The sequence below is a fragment of the Solanum tuberosum genome, unplaced genomic scaffold, assembly GCF_000226075.1.
Source record: "Solanum tuberosum cultivar DM 1-3 516 R44 unplaced genomic scaffold, SolTub_3.0 scf00147, whole genome shotgun sequence".
NCBI classification, from domain to species: domain Eukaryota; kingdom Viridiplantae; phylum Streptophyta; class Magnoliopsida; order Solanales; family Solanaceae; genus Solanum; species Solanum tuberosum.
Window position 1 is genome coordinate 301,854 of NW_006239070.1, and position 25,266 is coordinate 327,119.

A 25,266-nucleotide genomic window follows, 5' to 3' on the forward strand; every position below is an offset into this window, starting at 1 on the left:
GCAAGATGTTGTTTTGGGGGGGATGGGGGGGGGGGGGGGGGGACTTGCATTCGGACTAGGATTTCATATTGAGCTCCAAATATACGATATTGGGATGCATTTGAGTTGATGAACTAATCCAGATAGTGTTATATGAATGAAAGAAAACAACTTCTGAATTTGCTGTAAAAAAGAATTTACATATTTGAAGCTAGGCTAAGCTACTATAGGGAGAAATTTAGAGAACCAATGGCGGGATTAGGACCGCCAGGGTTAAGGAATTTAATTTATGTAGGGGATTGCGATGTGACATAGTTTAGAGAGTTGGATGAGAAATGGAAGAGAACCTCTAGCATTAAAGAACCCCAGGTTATGGAATACTGACATTGTTCAATAGGAGCAAAATGAAATGTTTAGAAATAGATAAAGTACTCTGATGCATAAACTTACATAATAAAATATAATTGCAATGTTTATACTCACAAACAGTGTAAGTGCCAAACAAATTGTAAGAGAGTGAGTGGACTATGTTTCTCTTTATCTTTGCATAATTTCGGTTCTCTAACATGGTTAGCATTGGTAGAAATCTGATTATCCTTTTAATACTATTGGGGGTAAATAATCTGCTCTATTGTGCACACTAGAAGCACACTTCCAGGATGACCATTTAGGCATATAAAGACACCAGACATATTATGTGTTATACTATTTTCTGTTTATCCTTCTATTATAGTATCTTTATACTGCTATTACTTTTTGATTGGAAGGGCATTGTTTTCTTTGCACATTAATGTGCTAACTAATCAGAATTTTTCACATTACGTATTGTGTGTATTATTTTGGGTGATGCTATGCCACGGATCCTGTTTATGTCCAACGGGATAGTAATGGGGTGTCTTCTCTTTTGTTTTGCTACCGTGAAGGAGAATCAAGAAATAATGATTTAGCAATTTTTAGGAAGTAAAGTAGGAATGGAATAATGCTGTATGAAGGAAGCCTGTAACTATGTTAGGAGTTCAGATGAAGTCATAACTTTTGCTTTTAAATACCAAGAACTAGAGGAGGATCTACCTTATAGGGTGGGGATGCCACGCTTTGGCTAAAGTTCTGAATTTGTAAGTTGATATCCGGGATAAGTTTACATACCTGAAGTGGCACCAACAATACATAAATGATATGTGGGTGGATTGGTTAAGCTTTTAAGATATTTTAGTTGCTATCGTATCCGAGTTCAATTTCCCATGGAAACATTTTTTTCATGAGTGTTGCCAGTTTCTGTGTTTTCTTCTTCTTACTTGTGTTCTTTTATTTCTGCATTGAGTGCTCAAAACCCTCAAATCTCTTTTTCTCCTTTTCTTCCCTTTTTCCTTTTATTTGCTAAATATATCTAATATGCGTTAGAAAGGTCAATCCCTCCCCTACGACACCAAAAAAACCGGGATGAACTTCTCTCTCCCCCATCCGTATCAAAATTCGTTTACGTCAATGTTCATTTTGTTTCTGCCACTATACCTTGCTTCATTAACACTTTTTCCGGTGAGTGTAATTCTAGCAGTATCTTTTGTTGGCTTTACAAGACAATTTTGAGTTGATCACAGTTGGTATGTTGTATGTTAAGTTGTTGAGTTGATTCTCTTAGATTGAAACTTTTGCTTTGCAAAGAATTACAAAAAAATTTGACAATTAAGATGGAAAATTAACCTGGAGAATGTTGAAGGAAGTTAATCAAGCCAAAGAAAGAATTATTAGTAATTACGTTACTTTTTAAGCTATTTTTTTAATTGAAGATGCTCTTTCGTGATTTTTTTGGAATTTTTTCTAGAATAAAATTTAAATTAAACGTGAAATGCTCAAATCTGGGCCCATGTTCTACTCCTTTGAGGTGTTATTGCTGTCCTTTTCCTTATGGTCTTCTTGTAATTGCACATTTCTTTTTGTTGCCACCTCTGAGATAGGAGTTCTCTTAAATTAATCAATTTGCTTGTCTTTTTAACAGATCAAGCCAGCTCAGACATCTTCGACTTGTTAAGTGTTATAATCGGTTATCTGGGGGTTTGGCTTCAGCTGCGAAGAACTTCCCATTTTTGGAGGAGTTGCATATTTACTTCACCTCCATTACTAAAGATGATATAGAAATTGTTGGCCGCTCTTGCCGTTTGCTCAAGTCTTTTGTATTGCATGCCGGTCCATTTGATAAAGTTAGAACTCCACCATCACAAGACAATGATAAAGCTGTAGCCATTGCCAGATGTATGCCTGGATTGCGGCATCTTGCCCTTATTGAAAATAACTTGACAAATGAAGGACTTCAGGCCATTCTTGATGGCTGTCCACACCTTGAATCACTTGACTTGCGCTGCTGCTGTTTTATCGATCTTGAAGGGGATTTAGGAAGAAGGTGTAGCCAACAGATTGTAGATCTAAAGCAGCCTCGTGACTCCACTTGCGATTATGAATTTGATTGTAAAATTAGGCATTACCGGTCTTTTGAGGATTACTGCCGATCTAGGTTCTCCAACTACAATCCTTTCATCGTCGGGGACATTCATGAGTATGATTATTATTTTTGACTCCATGTAGCAGCGAGTACGTCGATGAAGCTGGGATCTTTTATTGTTGTCATGTTCAAAATGAAACTTTGCTGATGGCAAGAACCCAAATTATCAGTGGCATTACTTAGACCAAGAAACTGTAAGGTCCTCTCAAGCAGTGAGAGGAGCCAGGGTTGAAGAATGTGTATTTATCGGGAGAGTGGGGTTCGTTTAGCAAGCAGTCTTATTGCTTGAAAGCACACAGAACACACAAAAGGAGAGTTTGAGTGTGAAAGCAGTCTACTCATGCCCTGCGGACCAATTTACGATGTCTTTGCCGCTGATGTTCGTCAAGCAGGCTACATGGATTGGCCAGGGTCTTCTTCGGCTAATAACTCCTCGATCCTAAAGCCTTCGAAGTATCTTTTTGATAGGTGCCTCTATTTGTATGGGGAATTTGCTGCTGAAAGATCTCCCTAGTTCCCCCCTCCTTCCCCTGCTGCCTTTCGACCCGCAGGAGTATACATTTACAATGTCCTTGTCACTGATGTTTGTCAAGCAGGCCACGTGGATTGGCCAGGGTCGTCTTCGGCCAATGAGAACTATCTGAAGGAAGGGTACGGAGTTGATCCTCACACCAAACTCTTAAGCGCTAGTTGACCCTTCTCGGTCTCTTGAAGCGGGGAGGAACTTCCAGATGAAACTATTTCCGAGTTTTGGATGCTTGCTAAATTTGCTTCTGATCTCGATAAAGCTACTCAGAATCATCTCAATCCCGAAGCCTTTGAAGTATCTTTTGGTAGGAGCCTTTATTTGTATGTGTAATTCACTTCTGATAGATCTTGCCTAGTGTCCCCTCCTTCCCCTGCCCCCTTTTGACCCGGGGGTATACAATGACAATGTCGGGGCATGAGTGCCGTATTAAAGGAATATCTGAGGGGGAGAGAAAAAAAAAACTAATAATTGCTGTCAGTATAAATTACTATTGTCAGTTGAAGGTATATAATAATATGGTTTTTTTTTGTCAGCTGAAGGTAATATTGCATGGTTATAGAACACAAAACTAAGTTTTTCCATTTCTGTTTGTGAAAACTAAGATTGAAATTCTTGCCTAATGGAAAATTAAAAGAAATTGAATGAAGGGAATCAAAACAAAAATCAATTGTACCAGAAAATGATCTTCAAGAACACAGATGTTTATATCATTATATATAGTTGGAATCATGGTATGAATAGATATACCATTGTCATTGCTGTTTAGATTTGGTGTTTCTTTGGTACAGAAGAGAAAAAGAACAAATAACAAATAACAAATTACTAGTACTGATTAGAGGCAACAAAGACAGAATGCTTATATAAATCCTTATATATTAGTTGAAATAGAAACATACAAGGGAAATCATCCAATCCTGAGGTTGTGAATTCGACTCACCAAGAAAGTGAAAAGATAGGAGCTCCTACAGAGGCAAAAAAAAAAAGAAGGGAAATCATTAATCCGAGTAGAACGTTCTCCCATGATCCCTTCGAGGGTAACAAGAAGTATTCTTGCTTTCTAGTTTATGAAGAAAAGAAGGGGAAGGGAAGGATTCAACTAGTAAATTTAATCCAAATCAGTTGCAAATAACTATTGCTAAAGAGTTGTAAATCATTTTTCGATCATAAAAAATATCATTACAAAGCTCACCAAGGATGCTTCATAATATATTCCAACACAAGCTAGGAACAAGAGTCCTTAACATAGAAGGGATAAACAAAAGATGATGGATGAGATACTTGTCATTTTCAAAGTCAATCGAAAAGGTTTGGCATCAAGACATAGTCCAACCAACCAATACACACATTCATTTACAAACAACACTGTCAAGTTCGCATGATATGAATAAGGAAACTCAACAATTTCTTTCCATCTACTATTAGAAATCCCACCAACATCATTTATCGTAAACACCTCACATCTTAGTTGTGGCAACTGAGGATTCCTAAAGAAAAAATGAACCACTTTGTATTCCTTCTTTGAATGTATATATCCAAACCCAAAATACCCACTTCGACTATGTGTAGGGATATGAGTAAGTGAACATTTTGGCAATTCACACACTTGTTGCATGGCAGGATAATCTCTTGTTGAAATGCAAACCAAACCATAGCAGATCACAAGTCGATAGCACCAATAGAGATCAGGGAATATGTCATTGTATAATTCATTTCTTTCTCCATCCTCTACTTCGGTGTCTACTGAAACAAATCGTACTATACTCCTTCTTTCCCTTAATAATCTGCGATCCACAATAAGAAGTTGGGGAGCATTTTCCATTGATTGTTTGAGGTGGTGAGACTAGAAGGAAGGATTAATAATAAGGTCATTCCATGACTTGGATACACACCTTAACATGGTGGATAATGTCTTCACAGGACATCTAACAAAAATAGAGATTATCTCATCATCAGTCAACCTATCAAACTCACTATTTGCAATGTTCCCATTGCAACTTATTGATGTTGTACTCATCTTCTTTTTTTAGGCTGCATTTTCGCAAAAAGAAGAAGAAGTTAGACACTAGAGAAAATATTTGCATCACAACATATGTTTCATACAAAATGAGATTTAATTTGTAATATTTTTGTATAAACAAATTACTCTTTTCAATAATATTCAAGGCGTACAGGATCATTTGTTTATGTGAGTGTAGATTTGGACAGCTAAGGCTGAGAACACATGAATTTAACAATAACAAGTCTAATCCCACAAGTGAGATTTAGAGAGGGAAGAATATCACTACAACAAAATAGACATATAGTGCAAAGGATATTTCTTTTAGCAGCAATTGAGTTAATGTTATTACATTCAGAGTAGTTAAAGTTTTTAGCGACATTTATATAGAGTGTTGGTTATAAATATCATATTTATTATTACCACTAAATATAATATACCATCAATTATATTATTGCTGCAAAATCTTTATTTGTTGTAGTGTATATAGATATCTCACCCCAACCTTTCTGGGGTATACACAGGGGCGGAGCCAGCCCTCTGTTAGAGGGTTCATCCGAACCCCCTTCGGCGGAAAATATTACTATTTATATATGGTTAAAATTATTTTTTATGAATATATAGTAGATGTCGAACCCCCTCGGTTAGTTCCATGACTTAATTATCCTCAACTATCAATATATGTAGGAATCACCCTAACCCTAGCCGTTCACTAGGCAGTTTAGAGTATGTTTTCCAACACCCGTAATGGTGTTTATATAGACAATATTAGGGCGTAAGGTTAAATTAACTAATGGGTCATCTCACTTAACTAACATCCGTATGGGTTCATTAGGCCCAAAAGATGCTTTTACTAACACATACAATGTTTTGCTTTGTTAGCAGGTAACATTAAATAAGCCACATAAATCGATTAATTTTAAAAAATACCTGATGAATGCTAGTGTCAGATCTTTAAGCATTCCAAAAAGAGTCTTATCCCGAAATCTAAATCTGGATATTTTGTTGTTTCTAGAAATGCTTTGTACGTAGTTCATGCTTTAGCGTTGATCGATGTTTCATTACATATAGACCCAAATGAATGTTGTGCTTTAGATTATGGTTAAACAATGTCTAGGTATCCTTCATTTCACTTTCTCCATAACTAGTAACTAACACAAATATATATTCAACATCTTAATATTATAACCCAAAACTATTCTCAAAACATAACATTACAAAAGTTAAATCAAAAGTAATAACATGATTCAACAAACACACTCCAACTAAAATAGCGGAAATATTTCTCTTGGCAACAATTCAAAAATCAAAATACTACGAAAATACTATAACTTTGTAATGAAAGAGTAAGTTACCTTTTAATTTTACTTGGAGTAACTTTTTAATTACAATATTGGAGTCTTAGGCCAATTGAGTGATGAGAAAGAGAAAATCAGGAAAGTATTCATATATAAACTATAATATAAAAAAAAATGTCAAATTCTGTTAAAAATCAACACCTTGAGTTCAGACATGTGCCAAAAATGTAAATTTCTCTCTTACACCATTTTTTTTTTAAGATTGAAAGAAGATGTTTAGTTTGAGAAATAACGAATAGAAAATAATTTTATTGAATAAAAAAAGTAATCAGAAAGTTTCCTTCCATATAGTTTAGCCAAATATGAAAGATGATCAGGTAGTATTTGAAAGGGACAAAGTCAGAGAATTTGGATATGTGAAAAAGAAAATCACGCTTTTAATATATCTCCCGACTCCCACATTAGTTTTTAACATGAATTGATAGAATGATGATTCTTGCAATATTTTAGATATTGATAGGATGTTTTTTTTATTCACTATTAATACATAATTGATATTTAAATTTGTATAAAATTGAACAAATAATCGTATGTGTCCTACGTGTCATTCTACATGACAATTTTCATCCTACGTGTATTATATCACATAGGACTCATGTGTCTTCTTGTTCAACTTTATACAAATTAAAATGTCTACTTGGATACACTCAAAGTTACGGAACATAAATGTAAAATGAGGCTAAATTAAATAAATGTATTATATATGCCTTTATTTTTCTTTGGAGCAGAGTGGAAGAAGCAATTAAAATAGAGGATTTTGGAGGCAGCATAACCAAAGAGTTAAAAAGGTGCGACAACAATAAATTCGTGATTCTTTGATTTTAATATAGAATTTTGTGAAGATAGCAAAATTCTCACTACATTTAAAAGAAAACTAGATAATTCTAAAAGAAAATATAATTTGTATATAACTTGAAATACACGCACATGGTAAAATTAAATTTGATTTTTCTACTAGTGGATAATTATAAGAAGAAGGAGAAATCGAAATGCATCCTTGAAAATTCGATGTTCAAAGAAGAGAAATTTTTGAAATTGTTGTAGTAAGTAATAGTCTTTTCTAGGGAAGGTGAATCAATGAATCATATCAATACGTAACTTTTCTAAACATTATCTTTGTAAATTTTGAATTAAAACAAACAAACAAAGCTATTATACATTTAAAAAAAAAAAAAAAAATGGAAATGAGTCATACTAATATATAAATCTATTCTGCCCACTGATGGGATGGCATCTAACACAATAATTTATTATGTTTAAACAATAAATTAAGGTTTTTGTGACGCTTTCACTTCTCCATTTCCCTTTTCCTCTCTGCTCTGTCTATAAAAATCAAAATCCTAAAACTATTTTTTAGTTGTATAGCAAAATGCCGTAACTATGTCATATGTCATCGTGTGCTGGAGAAGATATGTCGGATTGTGGTGGAGCGTAGCCAGGGCCACCAGTTACTCAAAATTAGCATCCAGAATTTTGGTAGCAAAAACTTACTCAATTACATTGCTGAGAGGTACTTTTCTTTCATGTTTAAATCAAATCTGATTAACGTGAAATGTCTATTCTTTTCCTTGTGGTGTTAGTGTAATTACTCATTTCTTTTAGATGTTGACCCCTGAAATAGGAGTTCTCATAATGTAATCAATTTGTTAAATCTTTCCTACAGCTCATATATCTTCAACTTGTCAAGTGTGTTAGCATTGCTGGAGGTTTGGCTGTAGACGCCAAAAACAAACTTCCCCTTTTTGGAGGAGTTGCACACTGACTTGACCTTTATTACTGAAGAGGATATAGAAAGTGTTGGTCGGTCTTGCCCTCTGCTTAAGTCATTTACAATGAATGCCAGTGAATATGATACTCTTGGATATTCACTATCTCCAGATGATGGTCTAGCTCTAGCCATTGCCAGAAGTATGCCTGAATTGTGGCACCTTGCACTTCTTTTGAATACCTTGACAAAAGTAGGACTTGAAGCAATTATTGATGGCTGTCCACACCTTGTATCACTTGAATTGCGCTGCTGTAATATTGATCTTAAAGGTGATTTAGGTAGTAGATGCAGACAACAGATTGTAGATCTAAAGCAACCTCATGATTATGAATTTGATTCACATTACTGGTCCTCTGATGATGACTACACATCTATATTCGTCATGATTATGATAAATTCTTCGGCTACAGAGACTATCTTGAGTCCAGTGATGATGATTATTACTTGTGGTAAAAAACCCAACAGAGTTATTTCATCTTTCTTTCCTTTTTGTGTTTATTGCTGGGAATGTGGAAGAAGACAAAAGGTTTTTTGTTTCAGACCATAAGTGGCGGTTGCATTTGTTTTGTTGCATTGTTCTTTTTTTTCCATATATTATCTACTTCCTTTTTAAGTGTCTTCAATTATGCTCATATGTTGGGATTTTGCTCCCCCACTTTTATGTCCTCATGTAGTGATTAGCCTTATTGATGAATTAAATTAAGTTTTTGTGATGCTGTGATAAAACAATAGTGATAAGATCTTAGCTTTTGTCATAAAAAGACACAATATTTGGACATTATATTTGTGAGAAATGTGGGAGTTCCTTGTCTTATAAATTTTTATTTCAAACAATATTTTAGTTAAGCATAGGATTGAGTTCTTTTCGATCTATATGGGCTGGCCAGTCTCGTTATGTTACATAAATCTATAATATATTGGCAAGTCATATATTGTATGTCAAGTAGTTCATAGCAGATACATCATACATGCATCTTTCCTTGCTAGATAAACCAAAACCCTCAGTTAGGGCATCGGATGCAATGGAATTCTGAGCCAAACCATTGCTAGAGGTGATGTGAAAATTTCATGACCACCTTTCCTTTTCTTCTTATAACAATATCTCCATCCCCAGCTCTACTCTAACGACTACCGTAACTGTGTGTTATGTGTAGAATCTAATTAATTTCCAGGGAGTTTAAATCAAAGGCCTAGATACAGAAATATTACTGACTCGACTCCAGAGCTCAACATTCATTTCCAAGATATTGTTAATCAGGTACAAACTTTTAATAATATTGCCCCAATCTGTCATTATTTGCAATCATCTTCTCTATAGATACACAAAAAAGGAAAGTTTATGTCACATAAATTAGAATCATGTGATGGGAGAGTATTTATGTGAACTGCTAGGAATTTTCAAATGAGGACGGAATAGGCTCTGTTTTGGACCAACTGGAATGTGTGCTACATTTGTAGCTGGCAAGGATTTGGTGAGACACATCTCCGTACAAGGAACATTGTACAGGCCATGGAGTGGAAGCTTTCCTGATGCTTCATTTGAGAAATAACGAATTGCAAATAAGATTATTTTCTCAAGTTCAGAGAATCAAAAAGTTTCCTTCCATAGTTTAGCCGAATATGAAAGATGATCAGACAATATTTGAAAGGGACAAAATCAAAGAATCTGGATATGTGAAATAGAAAATCACGCTTTTAGTAGATCTCTCGACTCCAACATTAGTTTTTAACATGAATTGACGGAATGATGATTCTTATAGTAATTATTACTAGTCTTTTCTAGGGAAGTGAATCAATGAATCATATCAATGTCCTATGTCATGTGTGGTGAGCTGGAGAAGATATGTCGGATTGCAGTGGATCGTAGCCAGGGCCAGTTACTCAAAATTAGACTCCAGACCTGGCTAATATGGGATGCTTCTTGCATCAGACTACCCAATGTTTTCTAGTAAAATTCTTAAATCTGGGCCCTTGTTATATTTGTGGTTTAACAACATACTTTCTTAGAGGTGCAATATGTGTCCTTTTCCTTGTGGTGTTGATGTCATTACTTATTTCTTTTAGTTGTTGACCCTGAAATAGGAGTTCTCATAATGTAATCAATTTGTTAAATCTTTCCAACATATCAAGTCAGCTAAGACATCTCCAACTTGTCAAGTGTAGTAACGTTGCTGGAAGTTTGACTTTAGCCGCCAAGAACTTTCCGTTGTTGGAGGAGTTGCACACTCACTTGACCTTAATTACTAAAGATGATATAGAAAGTGTTGGTCGTTATTGCCCTCTGCTTAAGTCATTTACATTGAATACTGGTGAATGTACTATGTTTGGAGATTCACTATCTCCAGATGATGGTCAAGTGTTAGCTATTGCTAGAGGTATGCCTGAATTGAGGCACGTTGCACTAATTTTCAATAACTTGACAAATGTAGGACTTCAAGACATTCTTGATGGCTGTCCACACCTTGTATCGCTTGACTTGTGTCGCTGTAATATTGATCTTGAAGGGGATTTAGGAAGAAGATGCAGGCAACAAATTGTAGATCTAAAGCAACCTCATGCTTCCTGTCAAGATTATGAATTTGATTCTGAAGTTTGTCATTACAGTTATTAGTGGTCCTCTTATAACTATGAAGATCACGATTATGAACACTTCGGCATTGATGATGATAACTAGCAACTTATATTTGCTGGAAATAGGGAAGATGACAAAATGGCATTTGTTTAGAACATACGTGGTGGTGGTTACATTTGTTTTGTTGCATTGTTTTTTTTTTTGCAAGTATTTGCTTGGTAGAACATGTGGAGTATTTAGTAATAAAGTTTAAATGATATTTGTGAAAGGATTATATAGACAAATTTGACATGATTGTATAAGAATTGAAACCTTGTACCTCTCTGTATTGTCTACTCCTTTGTCAATTGTGGATTGGATGGGTTGTCTTCAGACACTTCACACTACTTCCTTTTGAGTGTCTTCTAGTATATGCTTTATGTCCTCATGTAGTGATTAGCCTTATTGATGAACTATAACCGTATAGAGTTTTTGTGATGCTGTAACAAAAGAATAGTGATACAATCCCAGTTTTTTTTTTTTACTTTGATTAATTATAGTCTTTGGAGGCAAGTCAATGTATGTAAAGTGTTTCATTCATAGCATCCAGTCCAAGTCTTGCTCTCATTTCTTGCCTTACTTAAACCTAATAACTTGAAAATAAGGTTGATTAAATCAAATGGGTTGAGGCATATGGAGTGAGAAATATAATACTGTAGTGTACTCTATGGCAAGACTTTTGTTGTGATAAGATTAAAAGTTGAACCTATTAAATGTAAATTTTGGATGCGCATTTGTATTGAAAGAGTAAGTTACCTTTTAATTTTGCTTGGAGTAACTTTTCAATTACAATATTGGAGTCTTAGGCCAATTGAGTGACGAGAAAGAGAAAAGAAAAGTATTCATATATATAAACTATAAGAAAATGTCAATTTCTGTTAAAAATCAACACCTTGAGTTGAGACATGTGCCAAAAATGTAACTTTCTCTCTTACACCCTATTTTTAAGAATGAAAGAGGATGTTTAGTATGAGAAATGACGAGTATTCACCTTGCGTTCATCAACTATTAATTCCATTTCCTGTTTCAATAAGTACAAAAGAGAAGAAAACGTTTTAGTTCCTTCATAAAAGAATGAGTATTCACATTTTCTTTATTTATTTTTGCCGTTCTTATTTATATGTCATCATTTTAGATTTCACATTTTTCAAGAAACAATATAAATTTACGAATCCTTATTTAATATTCTTTTGAAATCAAAGGAGTAACAGTTTTCCATTAAATTGGACAGAGGAGCAAAGATTCTAAGTTTTAATTAACAAGTCTTTTCACCTTCCCAATCCCCATAAAAAAAAGGCATGAGTACCCCAAAGGAACTTTTACCTTATTTTCAAAATGCATAATAAATATTTCATTCGTTCGACAATAGTTGTTACACTATTCTATTTTGAAATCTATAACAATATTTGTCCATTTATGAAACCAATGGATAATCTTACACTTAATTATATTGGGTTCTTGAAGTCTAGATCGACTTGAGTTAATTGGTTTAGTGGGGAATAAAGTTATTGCTTAGAAGTTACTGGTAGTAGAGTTGCTAAATTAAGGAGGAATGAATTAAAGAGTTTTAATCCTAGGTTGTAAGAGTTTGTAATCTGAATCTTCGCTCCTTTTATAGTTAAATGGAGTTGGGTTGAAGTTCATGTGAGTACATGTTGTGGTTTTATCCTCCCTTGAGTAAGGGGGTTTCCACATAAAATTGTTGTGTTTGTTTTATTTTGTGTTGTTTACTTTTTGTATTTATCTTCTGTCAAGAGACCTATTCCAGTGACCATTAGACGCATACATTCTCTCGGTATAAATTGCCTAAAACAATTCACTTATTTTGAAATCAAGTAATACTAATTTGACACATCTCAGAATAATTCACTTATTTTGAAATAAAATAAGTATTGATTTGACCATTAGACGTATACATTCTATTAGTATACATTGCCTCAAACAATTCACTTATTTTGAAATGAAGTAAGTACTGATTTGACACATCTCGAAATAATAAATGGAATGATAATTTTTCCAAGGGAGAGGTGAATAAACAAATCAGTACTCTAATTCATCCGACCATTTTTATTTATCTAGTTACTAAATCACCTTCTAAATATAATATATTCACTACTTTGAAAAATACTTTTACTATAAGGATAATTTAAGAGGCAAGTTACAAATCATCTCATGATTTTTTTAAACTAGACAAGTAAAGAATGGACAAAGAGAGTCTAATTTGCCCTTGATGTATCAACAATCACCTTTTTTTTAAAATTATTATTATTGATCAAATTACTACTCCATTTCTCTTGTATTACTTGTCAGATTATCAAAAAAAAAAAAAAAATTCACCTTACTTGTTAATTTATAAAATTAAGATAAAAATTGATTTTTTCTCATTTTACCCTTAAAATTATTTTTTTGAAAATATAAATAAGTTCCTCTATTATTATTCTCGGTATTGATTAATTAGACATATAATACGTTAATTTATTACTCCTGTATAAGCAATAAATTAAGCTTTTCAAAAAAATAATTAAATTATAAATTAAAAAGCAATGTAATCACAAAAATTAATAAATGCATATAGGAAAATTCCAGTAAAACAAAAATTAGAACGGAGCTTCATAAATTGAGAAGAGAGAATACAAATTAAAGAAATAAAATATTGTGTAATAGAAAATGTAAATAAATGGCGGGAAAATTAAAAAGTAAATTAATGATGTTATCGTAAATGAGCGTGATGGAATTTGAAGAGTTTTTGTGACGCTTTCACTTCTCCAGTTTCCATTTTTGCTGTCTATAAATTAAAATCCTAAGTAGAATATTTCAGTAGTAAAGTAAAATGTTGAAAGCATCCTCAATTACACCACCACCGTGGATTGAACTTCCGGCAGAAATCACAATGGACATTCTGCAGCTAGCGTCTGGAAACGAAAGAGAGAGTGGAGAGTGTGCAGATGGTTTGTAGTACCTGGTGGAAGGTGTGTCATGATCCTGCTATGTGGCGTGTTGTTCACTTGAAATTTGAACCTGATAGTAATTGGAATTGTTTGTTGGAGAAGATATGTCGGATTGCTGTGGATCGTAGCCAGGGCCAGTTACTCAGAATAAGCATTGAGAATTGTGGTAGCAAAGAATTGCTCGTTTACATTGCTGAGAGGTACACTTTTGGTGTCGTAATTTTGAATATCCTGCCATTTGATATACAAAAGAATGTTGAACTGCCATGTTCCTTTGAATTAGTGTAAGTCCAGTCATTATGAGATAAATTAAGTTCAATTACCACTTATGATCTTTCAGTGCTCTTCTCTATCCAAGTATCAATATGTTTACTTTCTAATGTCCCTGTTATCTCTAATGCTAATATTTCCTGAAGCCTACCTTTTTATTAGCCCAACTTCAATTGCCGGGAAGTACTTTAATTTCCCAAATGTTTGATTTGGAAGGGTGGCAGGTGAAAGGATGAAATATGTGCCCTTCTCTTTTGTCCATGTCAAAATAACTTGTCTGACTTGGAGGCTGTCTACATCACATCCCTTGGGGTGTGCGGTCCTTTTCTAAACCCTGTTAACGTGGTATGCTTTGTGCATCAGGTTGCCCAATGTTTTCTAGTTAAATTCTTAAATCTGGGCCCTTCTTATATTTGTGGTTTAACAACATACTTTCTCAGAGATGCAATGTCTGTCCTTTTCTTTTTTGTGTTGATGTAATTGCTTTGTTCTTTTTGCTGTTCACCCCTGAAATAGGAGTTCTCATAATGTAATCGATTTGTTAACCTTTCCAACAGATCAAGTCAGCCCAGACATCTCTGTCTTGTCAAGTGTGGTAACGTTGCTGGAAGTTTGACTGCAGCTGCCAAGAACTTCCCATTGTTGGAGGAGTTGCACACTCACTTGACCTTAATTACTGAAGAGGATATAGAAAGTGTGGGTCATTATTGCCCTCTGCTGAAGTCATTTACATTGAATGCCAGTAGATGTACTACAATTGTATATTCACTATCTCCCGATGATGGTCAAGCGTTAGCTATTGCTAGAAGTATGCCTGAATTGAGGCAACTTGCACTAATTGACAAATGTTGGACTTCAAGCCATTTTTGATGGCTGTCCACACCTTGTATCGCTTGACTTGCGTCGCTGTAATATTGGTCTTGAAGGGGATTTAGGAAGAAGATGCAGGCAACAGATTGTAGATCTTAAGCAACCTCATGCTTCCAGTCAAGATTATGAATTTTGATTCTGAAGTTTGTTATTACATCTATTATTGGTCCTCTGATGATTATGATTACCTTGGCGGTTATGACTTTGAAGAGTATTATGATTTTGCCCGTGATGATGATAACTGGTAACTTATAGTTATGTCTTTATTGGTGAAATGGGGTAGATGACAAAATGACTTTTGTTTCAGAACATTTGTTTTGTTGTATTTTTTTATTTGCAAGTATTTGCTTGGTAGAACTTGTGGAGTAATTAGTAGTAAAGTTTAGACAAATATAGAGGGACTAATAATTTGACATGATGATTTGAGAATTGAAACCTTGTACCTCTCTGTATTGTCTACTCTTTTTTCTTTATAATCTCTTGTCAATTGTGGATGTATCCAATTTTAAGGAAATCAAGTGCTATTTAACCAGTGCTTGCGGCTTGGATAGGTTGTCTGCTGGGATGTTATCAATTTAATTTGAGTTGTCATTGCATCTTCCTTTTTTTTTCTTCTAGTGTTGTAGTAGTAATCTTCTTTAGTCTTGGCACCAATAGATTACTATTTCCTTTTAAGTGTCTTTGAGTATTAGTTTTATGTCCTCATGTATTGATTAGCCTTATTGATGAACTGTATAGAGTGTTTGTGATGGCGTGACAAAAAAAAAATAGTGATACAATCCTAGTTTTTGTTATACTTTGATTAATTATACAGTCGTTGGACACTTTCTGAGAAATGTGGGAATTTGGTGTCTTATTTGGTAGCCCTGAGAGACTACATGATTGGATGTGACTCATTCACGATAGTGGTACATATCAAAGACCTCTTTGTTTTAATTTTGAAGAAAGTAGGATCTAATTGAGGAGAAGGTCGCTACATCTATTGAATGGCTTAAATGAAAATATTTTTATTTTTTAAAATTTTAGTTTTAAATAAAAATTTCATGGCAATAGATTTTATTGAAAAAATTAATTAAATAGGTTTAATGCCTTTTTGTTAGAAGAGCCTTGAATGAGTTAAACATCAAGTTGAATGACTTCTTGTGAATTTATTTTATAGTTGAATGGCATTCTGTGAAAACAGTCTATAATTGAGTTACCATCTGAAATATAATCTCAATAAATTATAGTACACCAATAATAAAGATAAGAAAAGCTATAACACGATGATGGGCGTGTTCAAAACTCAAATTCCATAATGAGGTGCATGCCACAGAGCTGGTATAAGGTTTGTGACACAGCTCAAACTCCGCGATGAGGGACTGGCATGGAGCTGAAACTCTGCGTTGAGGGTAAGGGCACGGAGGCAATGTTCAACGATTCATTCACAATAAATAAATAATATAAATATTGGAAGATTTGTGGATTCATTCATAATAAACAGACAAAATAAATGGCGAAAATGAACGTTTGGGTTAAGCCGTCAACATAATTTATTTATCGCGAAAGTCCACAACATTTTAATCAATTCGAAAATTCATTATCCCTTTTGATTTCGAATTTTGACAATTAATTAACCAACTAAAAATATTTTAAAACATACCTTATAAGAAGTTTTCATAAAAAATAAATTTGAGGGTATCAATTAAAGTATATATAGTTTGTTTGTACTAAAAATAAATTAGCATTTCTAGAGCCAAGAGTTTTTGAATTTTGAAAGGGTTTTTTGTGACGGTTCCAATTCCCCTGTTCCCTCCTTTGCTCTGTTCACAAAAATCAAAATCCTAACAAAATGCTGAATGTTCACAAAAAGTTGAAAGCATCCTCAATTGCACCACCACCACCGCCATCTCCACCGTGGGTTGATCTTCCGGCAGAAATCACGATTGATATTCTGCAGCGTCTAGGAACGATAGAGATATTGGAGAGTGTGCAGAGGGTTTGTAGTACGTGGTGGAAGGTGTGCCATGATCCCGCTATGTGGCGTGTTATTGACTTGAAATATGACCCTAATTTAAACAGAATGCCTCTGGTGCTGGAGAGGATATGTCGGATTGGGGTGGATCGTAGCCAGGGCCAGTTACTCAAAATTAGCATCCAGAATTTCGGTAGCAGAAACTTGCTCAAGTACATTGCTGAGAGGTACTCCTTTGTTGTCTTAATTTTGAATATCAACCATGTTCCTGTGAATTAGTGTAAATGGAATTTGATCGAGCGATTATGAGATAAACCATACTTTTGGGGATTGTTTTAGACCATATAGTTGTAATTGTAGATGACATATATACCCTATCTTGCACAACAAACTCTGGTGGTTGTTTCCTAATGGAAATTGTAATAAGTATCGTGTGTATTCATATTGGGTGATATTGGTGTATCCTATGCCATGAACCCAATTTATATACAATCATGATTATTAGTGGTATGTTAAGAGCTCAACAAAACAAGATGTGTTTTATGTAATTGCTCTTTTCTTTTTTTTTTTGCTGTGACCCCTGAAATAGGAGTTCTCATAAAGTAATCAATTTGCTTCCTTTTTTGACAGATCAACTCAACTCAGACATCTCCGAGTTGTCATGGGTTTTTATGACTTTGCTGGAGGTTTGGCTGTATATGCCAAGAATTTGCCATATTTGGAGGAGTTGCACATGCACTTCACCTTAATTACTCAAGAGGATATAGAAAGTGTTGGTCGTTCTTGCTCTCTACTTAAGACATTTTTATTGAATGCCGATGCATGTGATAGACCTAAAAATTCATATCCAGATGATGGTCAAGCTCTAACTATTGCCAGAAGTATGCCTGAATTACGGCACCTTGGACTTCTTTTGAATAACTTGACAAATGTAGGACTTCAAGCAATTCTTGATGGCTGTCCACACCTTGTATCGCTTGACTTGCGCTACTGTAATATTGATCTTGAAGGGAATATAGGAAGAAGATGCAGACAACAGATTGTAGATCTAAGGCAACCTCATGCTTCCACTCATGATTATGAATTTGATTATGAAGTTTGGTTGTACTTCAATTACTGGTCTTCTGATAACTACGATAGTGCAGATGATAGTGAAGATGAAAACTGGTAAATTATAGTGATGTTGTCATGATCAAAGAATTTTACTTATGGTAAAAGCCCAATATTTTAGTACCACTGTTATTTCATCTTTCTTCCCTTTTTTGTCTTTATTGCTGGGAATGGGGAAGATGACAAAATGACCTTTGTTTCGGAACATACGTGGTGGTTACATTTGTTTTGTTGCACTGGTTTTTTTGGAAGTATTTGGTTGGTATAACAAGTGGAGTATTAGTAGTAAAGTTTAAATGATATTTGTGAAAAGATTATTGACAAATAATATAGAGCAACTACTAATTTGACATGATTGTTTGAGAATTGAAATTTGAAACGTTGTACCTCTCTGTATAATGTCGACACTTTTTTCTTTATAATCTCTTGTCAATTTTGGATGTATCCAATTTTATGAAAATCAAGTGTGTGTAAACACACTTAACTAGGATCGTGCCACTTAAAATTGCTCTAACTTTGTTCCAACTTCCAAGTAATATAACTAGTGAATTATTTGTGTTTTCATTAAGAAGAGATTCATTGTATCCCTTTGGTGATCTCTCGATGCTAGTTCAGGTGCTCTACCTGTGCCAATGGACAAGGTTTCCTTTGTAACCACTGCTTGCGGATTCTTATAGTTGTCTCCTACTTGTTTGAGATTGAGGCATACCTGTTGTTATCCTATATTAAATTTGAGCATTTTTAAATGAGTTTGAACTGTTCTGTGGCTTAAGTTCCTACTTATTGTAGTATAAGCAAAGGAGGGGGGATTATAATGATGTAGTGTATTGTAAGGCTAGATTCATGCCATGATTCGCTGTGGTATCTACTACATCATTTCCTTCACGGTTTATGTGTTTAAGTACTTCCATGCTGTACAACGTTCTCATCAATGACGATCAGAAATAATTTTTGAATAGAAATCGTATCCTGTTTTAAGTATAAGAGACACTACCTGAGAACCTATTTCTATATGTAGTGGAGACAGGTTAGATTCTTTTGTGATTTGTGAATTTAGTAAGAGTGCAGTGAGTTCTGATTCAAGTACGGTGGAACAAATAAGTGGAAACTTGAATCCATTGGGCTCGGCATGGGACACCAGCTGCTCCGGCATTTCTTTAATAGGTGATGAGGCAGGAACTTCAATATCTTGATAGGTGAAAGAGTCCTGAAATACCTTTAGCATTTGAGGTGACATGTAGATAACTTATGCTCTGTATTTTTTTGGCATAATACATATATTGGACCCTAAACTTGGCTTCAAATTTTAACTTTGACCTCCAACTTTCAAAGTGCACAAACAGACATTTTAACTATCCAACTTTTAAATAAATAAGCACACGATTTTTGCAGCCAAAGAGCGTGAAATGCAAACGCTCCAACGTGTATTAGTGAGCCACTCAATGGCTGCCAACTAATTAAATATTTTACACGCCATTTTAGAACTAAAAAAAATCAAAATTAATTTTAATTTATATACAAGAATCAAAATTAATTCCTCCTAATGGTTTTTAGAGCTTGGAGCTCATTGTTTGACGGAACTTAGGGGTTTGTTGATGGTTGGCTTCTTGGTTTAGGTGTTTGTGGTTGTTGGGTCTGTTTTCATGGGGTTTGGGAGGTCATTTGGATTCTCGCCGGAGATGGCAGATCTGATGGGTTTGGGTCGGGTATTTGGTGGGTTTAGCGAGCTCGAAGCTCGTTCGCTTCATGGGTTGTGCTCTGGTGTGAGGAAGAAGGAAAACGGCTGGGTATTTGGTGGCGTTTTGCCTGAAAAAGAAGAAAATGAACGGAGGTTTTGGGTTGCCGGAGATTGGCTGGAATCCAGGGGGTAGAGTTGTCATTTCAGCATTTTTTTACTGTTGTGGGACTCGAAAATTACTCCTAACTCGCACAGAATACGTGCACATCACGCATTTTTGCCAAGTAGGAATCGCGTGTTTATTTATTAAAAGGTTGGATAGTTAAAGTGCCTGTTTGTGCACTATGAAAGTTGGAGGTCAAAAATTAAAATTTGAAACCAAGTTTAGGGTCCAATATATGTATTATGCCTATTTTTTTGGTGCCTCGTTGCCACAAAATAGTTGATACGTGCATAAGCCACAAGTTGACCCGGAATATTTGTGAAGGATTTTTGGTTTTGTTTGATGGATAGAATTCCTCTTTCCGAGTGTGTGAGGAAATAAGGTTTTTGAAAACAAATACTGATTTGAAGTAAAAGTTGAACAATTTAGCAGAATTTTGACCTCTGAAATAGGAAGGCTGACATTTTTATGCTGATTTTTCTACTGAAAAATTTCTGTAAATATGGTTGTTCATCACTCAAGTTTAATCAGCTGATTCCATTTTATAACAGATGTTCTTCACTGCAAACCGGACAGTTTCAAACATAAAGTTATAAATGTTAAGTATGTTGCGATGAATACAAATGATAGGGGACAAAAGTTTTAGGACCTCCCGTGCCATTGTAACATAATCCGGAGACGTATGGTTCCTTTGAACTGCGGCAACAATGTCAAACTTTTCTAGCACAATTGCATGCTTGAGCAAATATTTTATCAATGGCAGCACACATTCATTAAATTTAAGGATCTTGATGGTCTTCAGATACGGAAATGAGCCATTAAAATTAGGTGGTTCAAGCCTCCTGGTCTCTTCGTCCCAATGTGTGTAGCATGACAGCAAGTACTGTAGGAAAGAATCCACTATATTAACCAAGGAGTTGATTGTGGATAAAATAAAAAGGTGATGACTTTTACCGATTATTGAAAGATTAATGATGAATGTATATATCAAATAAAATGAAATGATCAAAAGTACTTAAGATAAGAAATGTTAAATATATCATCTTCATTCTCTACTAATAGTTGTTTAACATGAAGTAACAAACATAAAGGTCTAAAAGAAACTTACTCCCCTTTCAACATCGTACTAATCAATGACCAATGTCTCAAGATCCAGTGAGCTCTGTAGAAAGCAGCAAATTCCAGGAAAGTCCAACTGTTTAAATTCCACACCAAGTTCTAAGAATTTCCGGCTTGATGGTGGAAACTCCCACCCTTTCAACTCCAAGATGGAAAAGCACTTACAAAGGAAATAGACAATCAAAATATGTTAAAACAAGGAAATATGATCCAATAGTAAATAAAGAGTCCATCAAAAGAATCTGAATTTCGGACAATGAAGAGTATGAATATACCTCGATGCACCAGGATCCCAGCGTAAGATTCTCAACATGGGCAACGCTGTGAAGAAGCTCCTTAAAAAGACTAGTTTCCTTCTCCAAGTTCTGTTCTTCCCCCAAATAAAAATCAAAATCTAAACGAAGCATTGCAGTAACAAGTGATGCCACATTTATGATGCGTATCTCACTGCACAACCCCACAATTTGCAATTTTTTAATGTAGGGGGCTAATAATTTGAGCTCTAGATCATGGTTCTCATTTTTATACTCACGTATAATCAATTCTCTCAACTTCACGGAGCTAATTTCCAAACGATATATGCCCGAAAAATCCTCCAATTCTAAGTACTCCAAGTTAGGGCAACCAGATAATACCTTTTCCATGACACCATCTATAAATTCCATGTAAAACATTCAAAGAGAACCGAGACTACTCCAGTTAACATTGCCAAAAGGGTTCAACTGGCAGCGAAATAAAACCAAATTCCTCAACGATGCATTTTTATATGCAAATTGAGGAAACTCGTATATTTGGTTATTTGTAATAAATTTAAGTTCAAAATATTCAATATTAGCAAGTTTAGTTGCAAAATGTACCCACAAATCAACATCTTTAGCAAAACGTTGAACATACTTAAGGCCCCACACTTTGAGTTTTTGAATTTTCTCGCAAGACCTCCAATAATAAAGTTCTCTGTGGATAGAAACTAGATAATCAAGAGTGTCATTTTCATTGTCACTAATCGGAAAGTTGAAATTGAGTGATGTTGGAACAAATTTCCAAAGAAACTTCTATCGTTCAGATAATACACTGGTTCTCACAACTTCTTTATTGTTTCGCAACATAGAAAGGATGTGAAGTAGGATTGAATCGGGTAAATTGCTGAGTCGGTCTCCTCCCGCCATGATTTTCCTTTGCATTTCCATGGAGTACAAAACATTAATCGACTATCAATTATGACATATAAAATATTAACTTCTATACCATGTTCTAATATGCAAAGAAACAATCTACGTAAATTACCTAAACATAGATAATAATTAAAGTCAATTTCATTAAAATAGACATAATAATTAAGAATCCTTAAATTCTCGTGTTCTTTCCTATAAATTTCATCACTTAAGTTAGTAGATTCTACTTTTGCATAAAAAAATGGAACTATAAAGAAACATATACATATTAGAATTATTTCAAACTGACCAAGCTTGGATCACTTGATTAGTAGAGGAAAATCTCAGTTGTTAATGTAGTTTAATTGTAAACTCATCATCATGTGCAAAATGAAAAATGTTTAGATTTGGAAATAAGAACACATTCCCGTGCTTATTTAGACCACAACAAGCAAGAGATTTTTAAGATCCAATAAACTATAAGCATTACCTCTTTACACTATTATCTCCAAATTGTCATTAAAATTCATATACAATTATATACTTAAGAATTAATAATTTTCATTTATCATGTCAAATTAGTAATTAATTATATACTTATAACATCAAATTTTACATACTATATTAATCTAGAGTTACAATTATTTAAAATTAGATAAAGTATTTTCTTTTTAGCTATTCAACTTCATTTTCCTATATGTTGAGCATATCCTTTTGGTTTGCATTTGCATATCCTTGAGAGATATGACATGATGACTGATTTTATTTTCAATATGATTTTTTTTTCTATTGTCCTAAAAAAGAAATAATTTTTTTTTCTCTCTTCAAAGATTCAATGCTCTCGACAACACACCAAGTACATAGAGACTAGATTTGGCAGTTAGTTAGGGTTTTCTTCTGGTAGCTCCTTCCTAGGCAGTAGTTGCGCAACTCTCATGGCTGCTATGGCCACCGGACGGCCTCCTTTTGAGGTTGTCCAACCCGCCCCACCACCCCAAACCACCACTTTCAATTCCAATACTCTAAATCCTTAACAATTTCCCCTAATTAACTCAAAAACAATCGTAAAGCCAACCGAAATAGTTCATGGAGATTCTACTATCACGTTTTCAATGGAGGAAAGGCAAGACTTTATGATCGACGAGGGATTGCATCAAACAATGATGTTTAAATTATCCCAAGGTGCACCACATTCGAAGGTATTAAGGTCAATTTTACCAAAACATCTTGGTACCAAGGGCAATTGTTTGATTGGTTTACTTGCTCCAAGAAAAATTTTGTTGAGGTTTGATCAATATGAAGATTATGTGCTAGCTTTATCGCGCTCAGTTATCTTCCCTACAATGGAGAGGAGCACCAATATAGGGTTTTTTCATGGTCTATTGGATATAATCCTAAGGAGGAAACAACATTAGCTGTGGTTTGGATTTCTTTCGGAACTTATCTCCGGATTTGTTTGCAAAGAAGTCTCTGTTGTTTATAGCATCGGCAGTTGGGAAACCAATAGCTATAAATAAAGCTACTCAAATCAAGTCAAGACCTAGCACGACTAGGGTCAAGGTTATACTTGATTTAATGGAAAAGCTTCCAAATTGTATAAGGTTGCAGTTTGTGGATGGAATTAATCTGGTAGGTTAATCGAGGTTTTTCAGGAGATTGTATATGATAATCTACCTTTGTATTGCAATTATTGTAAGCACCAAGGTCATGGTGAAGATATTTGTCGCTTGATCTCGAAAGAAATCAAAATAACAAACAAATTGATGATACCATTGAAGTTGCTTTAAAAGGTACTACCGATAGTGATAAGTATCAAGGTGATGCGAGAGAAATGGTAAATGAAAAAAGAAGGATTGTAGATGTCGATCAAAGTAAAACTACTTTTTTAGATCGACAATTGGTTGCTGCCACTTCTGAGCAAAATCGTGCAGACTCAATGGATGTTGATACAAGTAATATTGGCGTTCAAACAACTACCGGAAACAAATGTATTTTAGAGGTTTCAAATGATCAAGAATTAACTCTAAGTACTGAATCTGTAGAGATATTATAACAACAAAAAAGTGTGGGGGTTACAGGTGATTGCAATAACCAGTAGAGTGCTACTAATGAGGTACAATAAAAAAATTGGGCTGAATTTGATGTCTAATGCAACTAAAAACGCAGGGAGAACATCAAGAGTTGGGGTTGATGCGTCGGGAGTTGGTCTAGGACAAAAATTAATGGATTCAGGACAATAACTAATGGATACATCTGATGTTGAAGATGCTGAAAATTCTGGCAGCATGTTTTGCAAGTTGAAAACGAGAATGCAAATAAAAAAGGACACTAGTTACACAAAAAAATTCAACTAGTAGTCGGACCCTTTCCCCAACTAGTCGAAATAATTCTTCATGTAGTTGAAAGGGTGCAACTGGGAATTTTCATGACAGTGAGAAGAGACAAGATATTAGTAATGCCTCAAGAGACCTATTATGTTCAAATAGCTTTGATGCTTTATTGAGGGCTACTAGAAAGCAAGTAAGGTTAACAGAAAATGACAACGATTTGATCCAAGAAAAGCAGGTTTCACCACTTGCTTTGAATAGCAAATTAATCCTAGAAGCTCCCATATTTATTGCAAAGAAGAATGAGTCAAGGGCCTTAGTGTCAAATACAATTGATTTGGGCGAGGATTCTCTTGATGAAGTGAGGAAGACAATATGTTGGACATATGCTTTGATAGAATGGTTAGGGAAGAGGATATATCACCTAGGCAACAAAGAAGTGGAAACAACAAAAGAAAAAAGAAAGACACATGGAAGGCAACATAGTTGGGACGGTAAAATGGCTGAGGATTTTGTTCCAAGGCACCTACCGAGTGCGACAGGCAAAGCAGAACCATTTGACAGTATCAATAGGTTTATCAAGATCCAATAAATCCATAAAGAAGGTATGAATTATCAAGTGTTGTTAGATAGGTCTGAAGAATAAGACAAAATAAAAATATTTCAAGTTACTTTTGATGGACAATCAATCTTTTTAATTCATGCTTTTGTAATAGAAAGTTTGAGGCTGATAACTTAACCTTCTTCTTGATTGACATATTTTTACATTATTTAAGCATCCTCATTTGTAATATCATCATGGAGTGTATTACAAACTTTGTGGTGAATACAAAATACTTAGTTCTCTCTAGTTCTTATTTTCTTCATGCTTGTTAGGTAGAAGTTAGGTACTTCATTAGGATTAGTAAGGTAAGGCCTAACCCCCCTTGCTTGTACTT

At 34.5% G+C, this 25,266-nt stretch overlaps 3 protein-coding genes across 3 annotated transcripts in view; 2 read left to right on the forward strand and 1 right to left on the reverse strand.

Moving 5' to 3' along the window:
- LOC102599722 (putative F-box/LRR-repeat protein 9) overlaps nt 1-3,543 on the forward strand; it is a 4,337-nt gene extending 794 nt beyond the window's left edge. Inside the window, exon 2 of the mRNA XM_006352148.2 lies at nt 1,976-3,543. Within this exon, the coding sequence (XP_006352210.1) occupies nt 1,976-2,549 (574 nt within the window). The 3' untranslated portion in view covers nt 2,550-3,543. The remainder of the gene's footprint in view (nt 1-1,975) is intronic.
- A 10,140-nt stretch (nt 3,544-13,683) lies between these two features.
- Nucleotides 13,684-14,826, forward strand: LOC102599608 (putative F-box/LRR-repeat protein 23). The gene is made up of 2 exons (XM_006352229.1): nt 13,684-13,886; nt 14,514-14,826. Exons 1-2 carry the CDS (start codon nt 13,684-13,686, stop codon nt 14,824-14,826), a joined length of 516 nt encoding a protein of 171 aa, XP_006352291.1.
- Nucleotides 14,827-20,857: 6,031 nt separating this feature from the next.
- Nucleotides 20,858-21,515, reverse strand: LOC107061504 (F-box/LRR-repeat protein At3g03360-like). The gene is made up of 2 exons (XM_015310817.1): nt 21,126-21,515; nt 20,858-21,010 (listed from the first exon to the last, which is right to left on the reverse strand). The coding sequence occupies exons 1-2, from the start codon at nt 21,513-21,515 to the stop codon at nt 20,858-20,860; spliced, it is 543 nt and encodes a 180-aa protein (XP_015166303.1).
- Between the last annotated feature and the right edge of the window lie 3,751 nt (nt 21,516-25,266).

Coding starts and splice junctions, on each gene's coding strand:
- LOC102599608 (XM_006352229.1), top strand. CDS start 13,684: ATGGTTTGTAGTACCTGGTGGAAGGTGTGTCATGATCCTGCTATGTGG. Junction 13,887..14,513: donor CTCGTTTACATTGCTGAGAG/GTACACTTTTGG, acceptor CCTTTCCAACAG/ATCAAGTCAGCCCAGACATC.
- LOC107061504 (XM_015310817.1), bottom strand. CDS start 21,515: ATGGAATTTATAGATGGTGTCATGGAAAAGGTATTATCTGGTTGCCCT. Junction 21,011..21,125: donor TGGGATCCTGGTGCATCGAG/GTATATTCATAC, acceptor TTCCTTTGTAAG/TGCTTTTCCATCTTGGAGTT.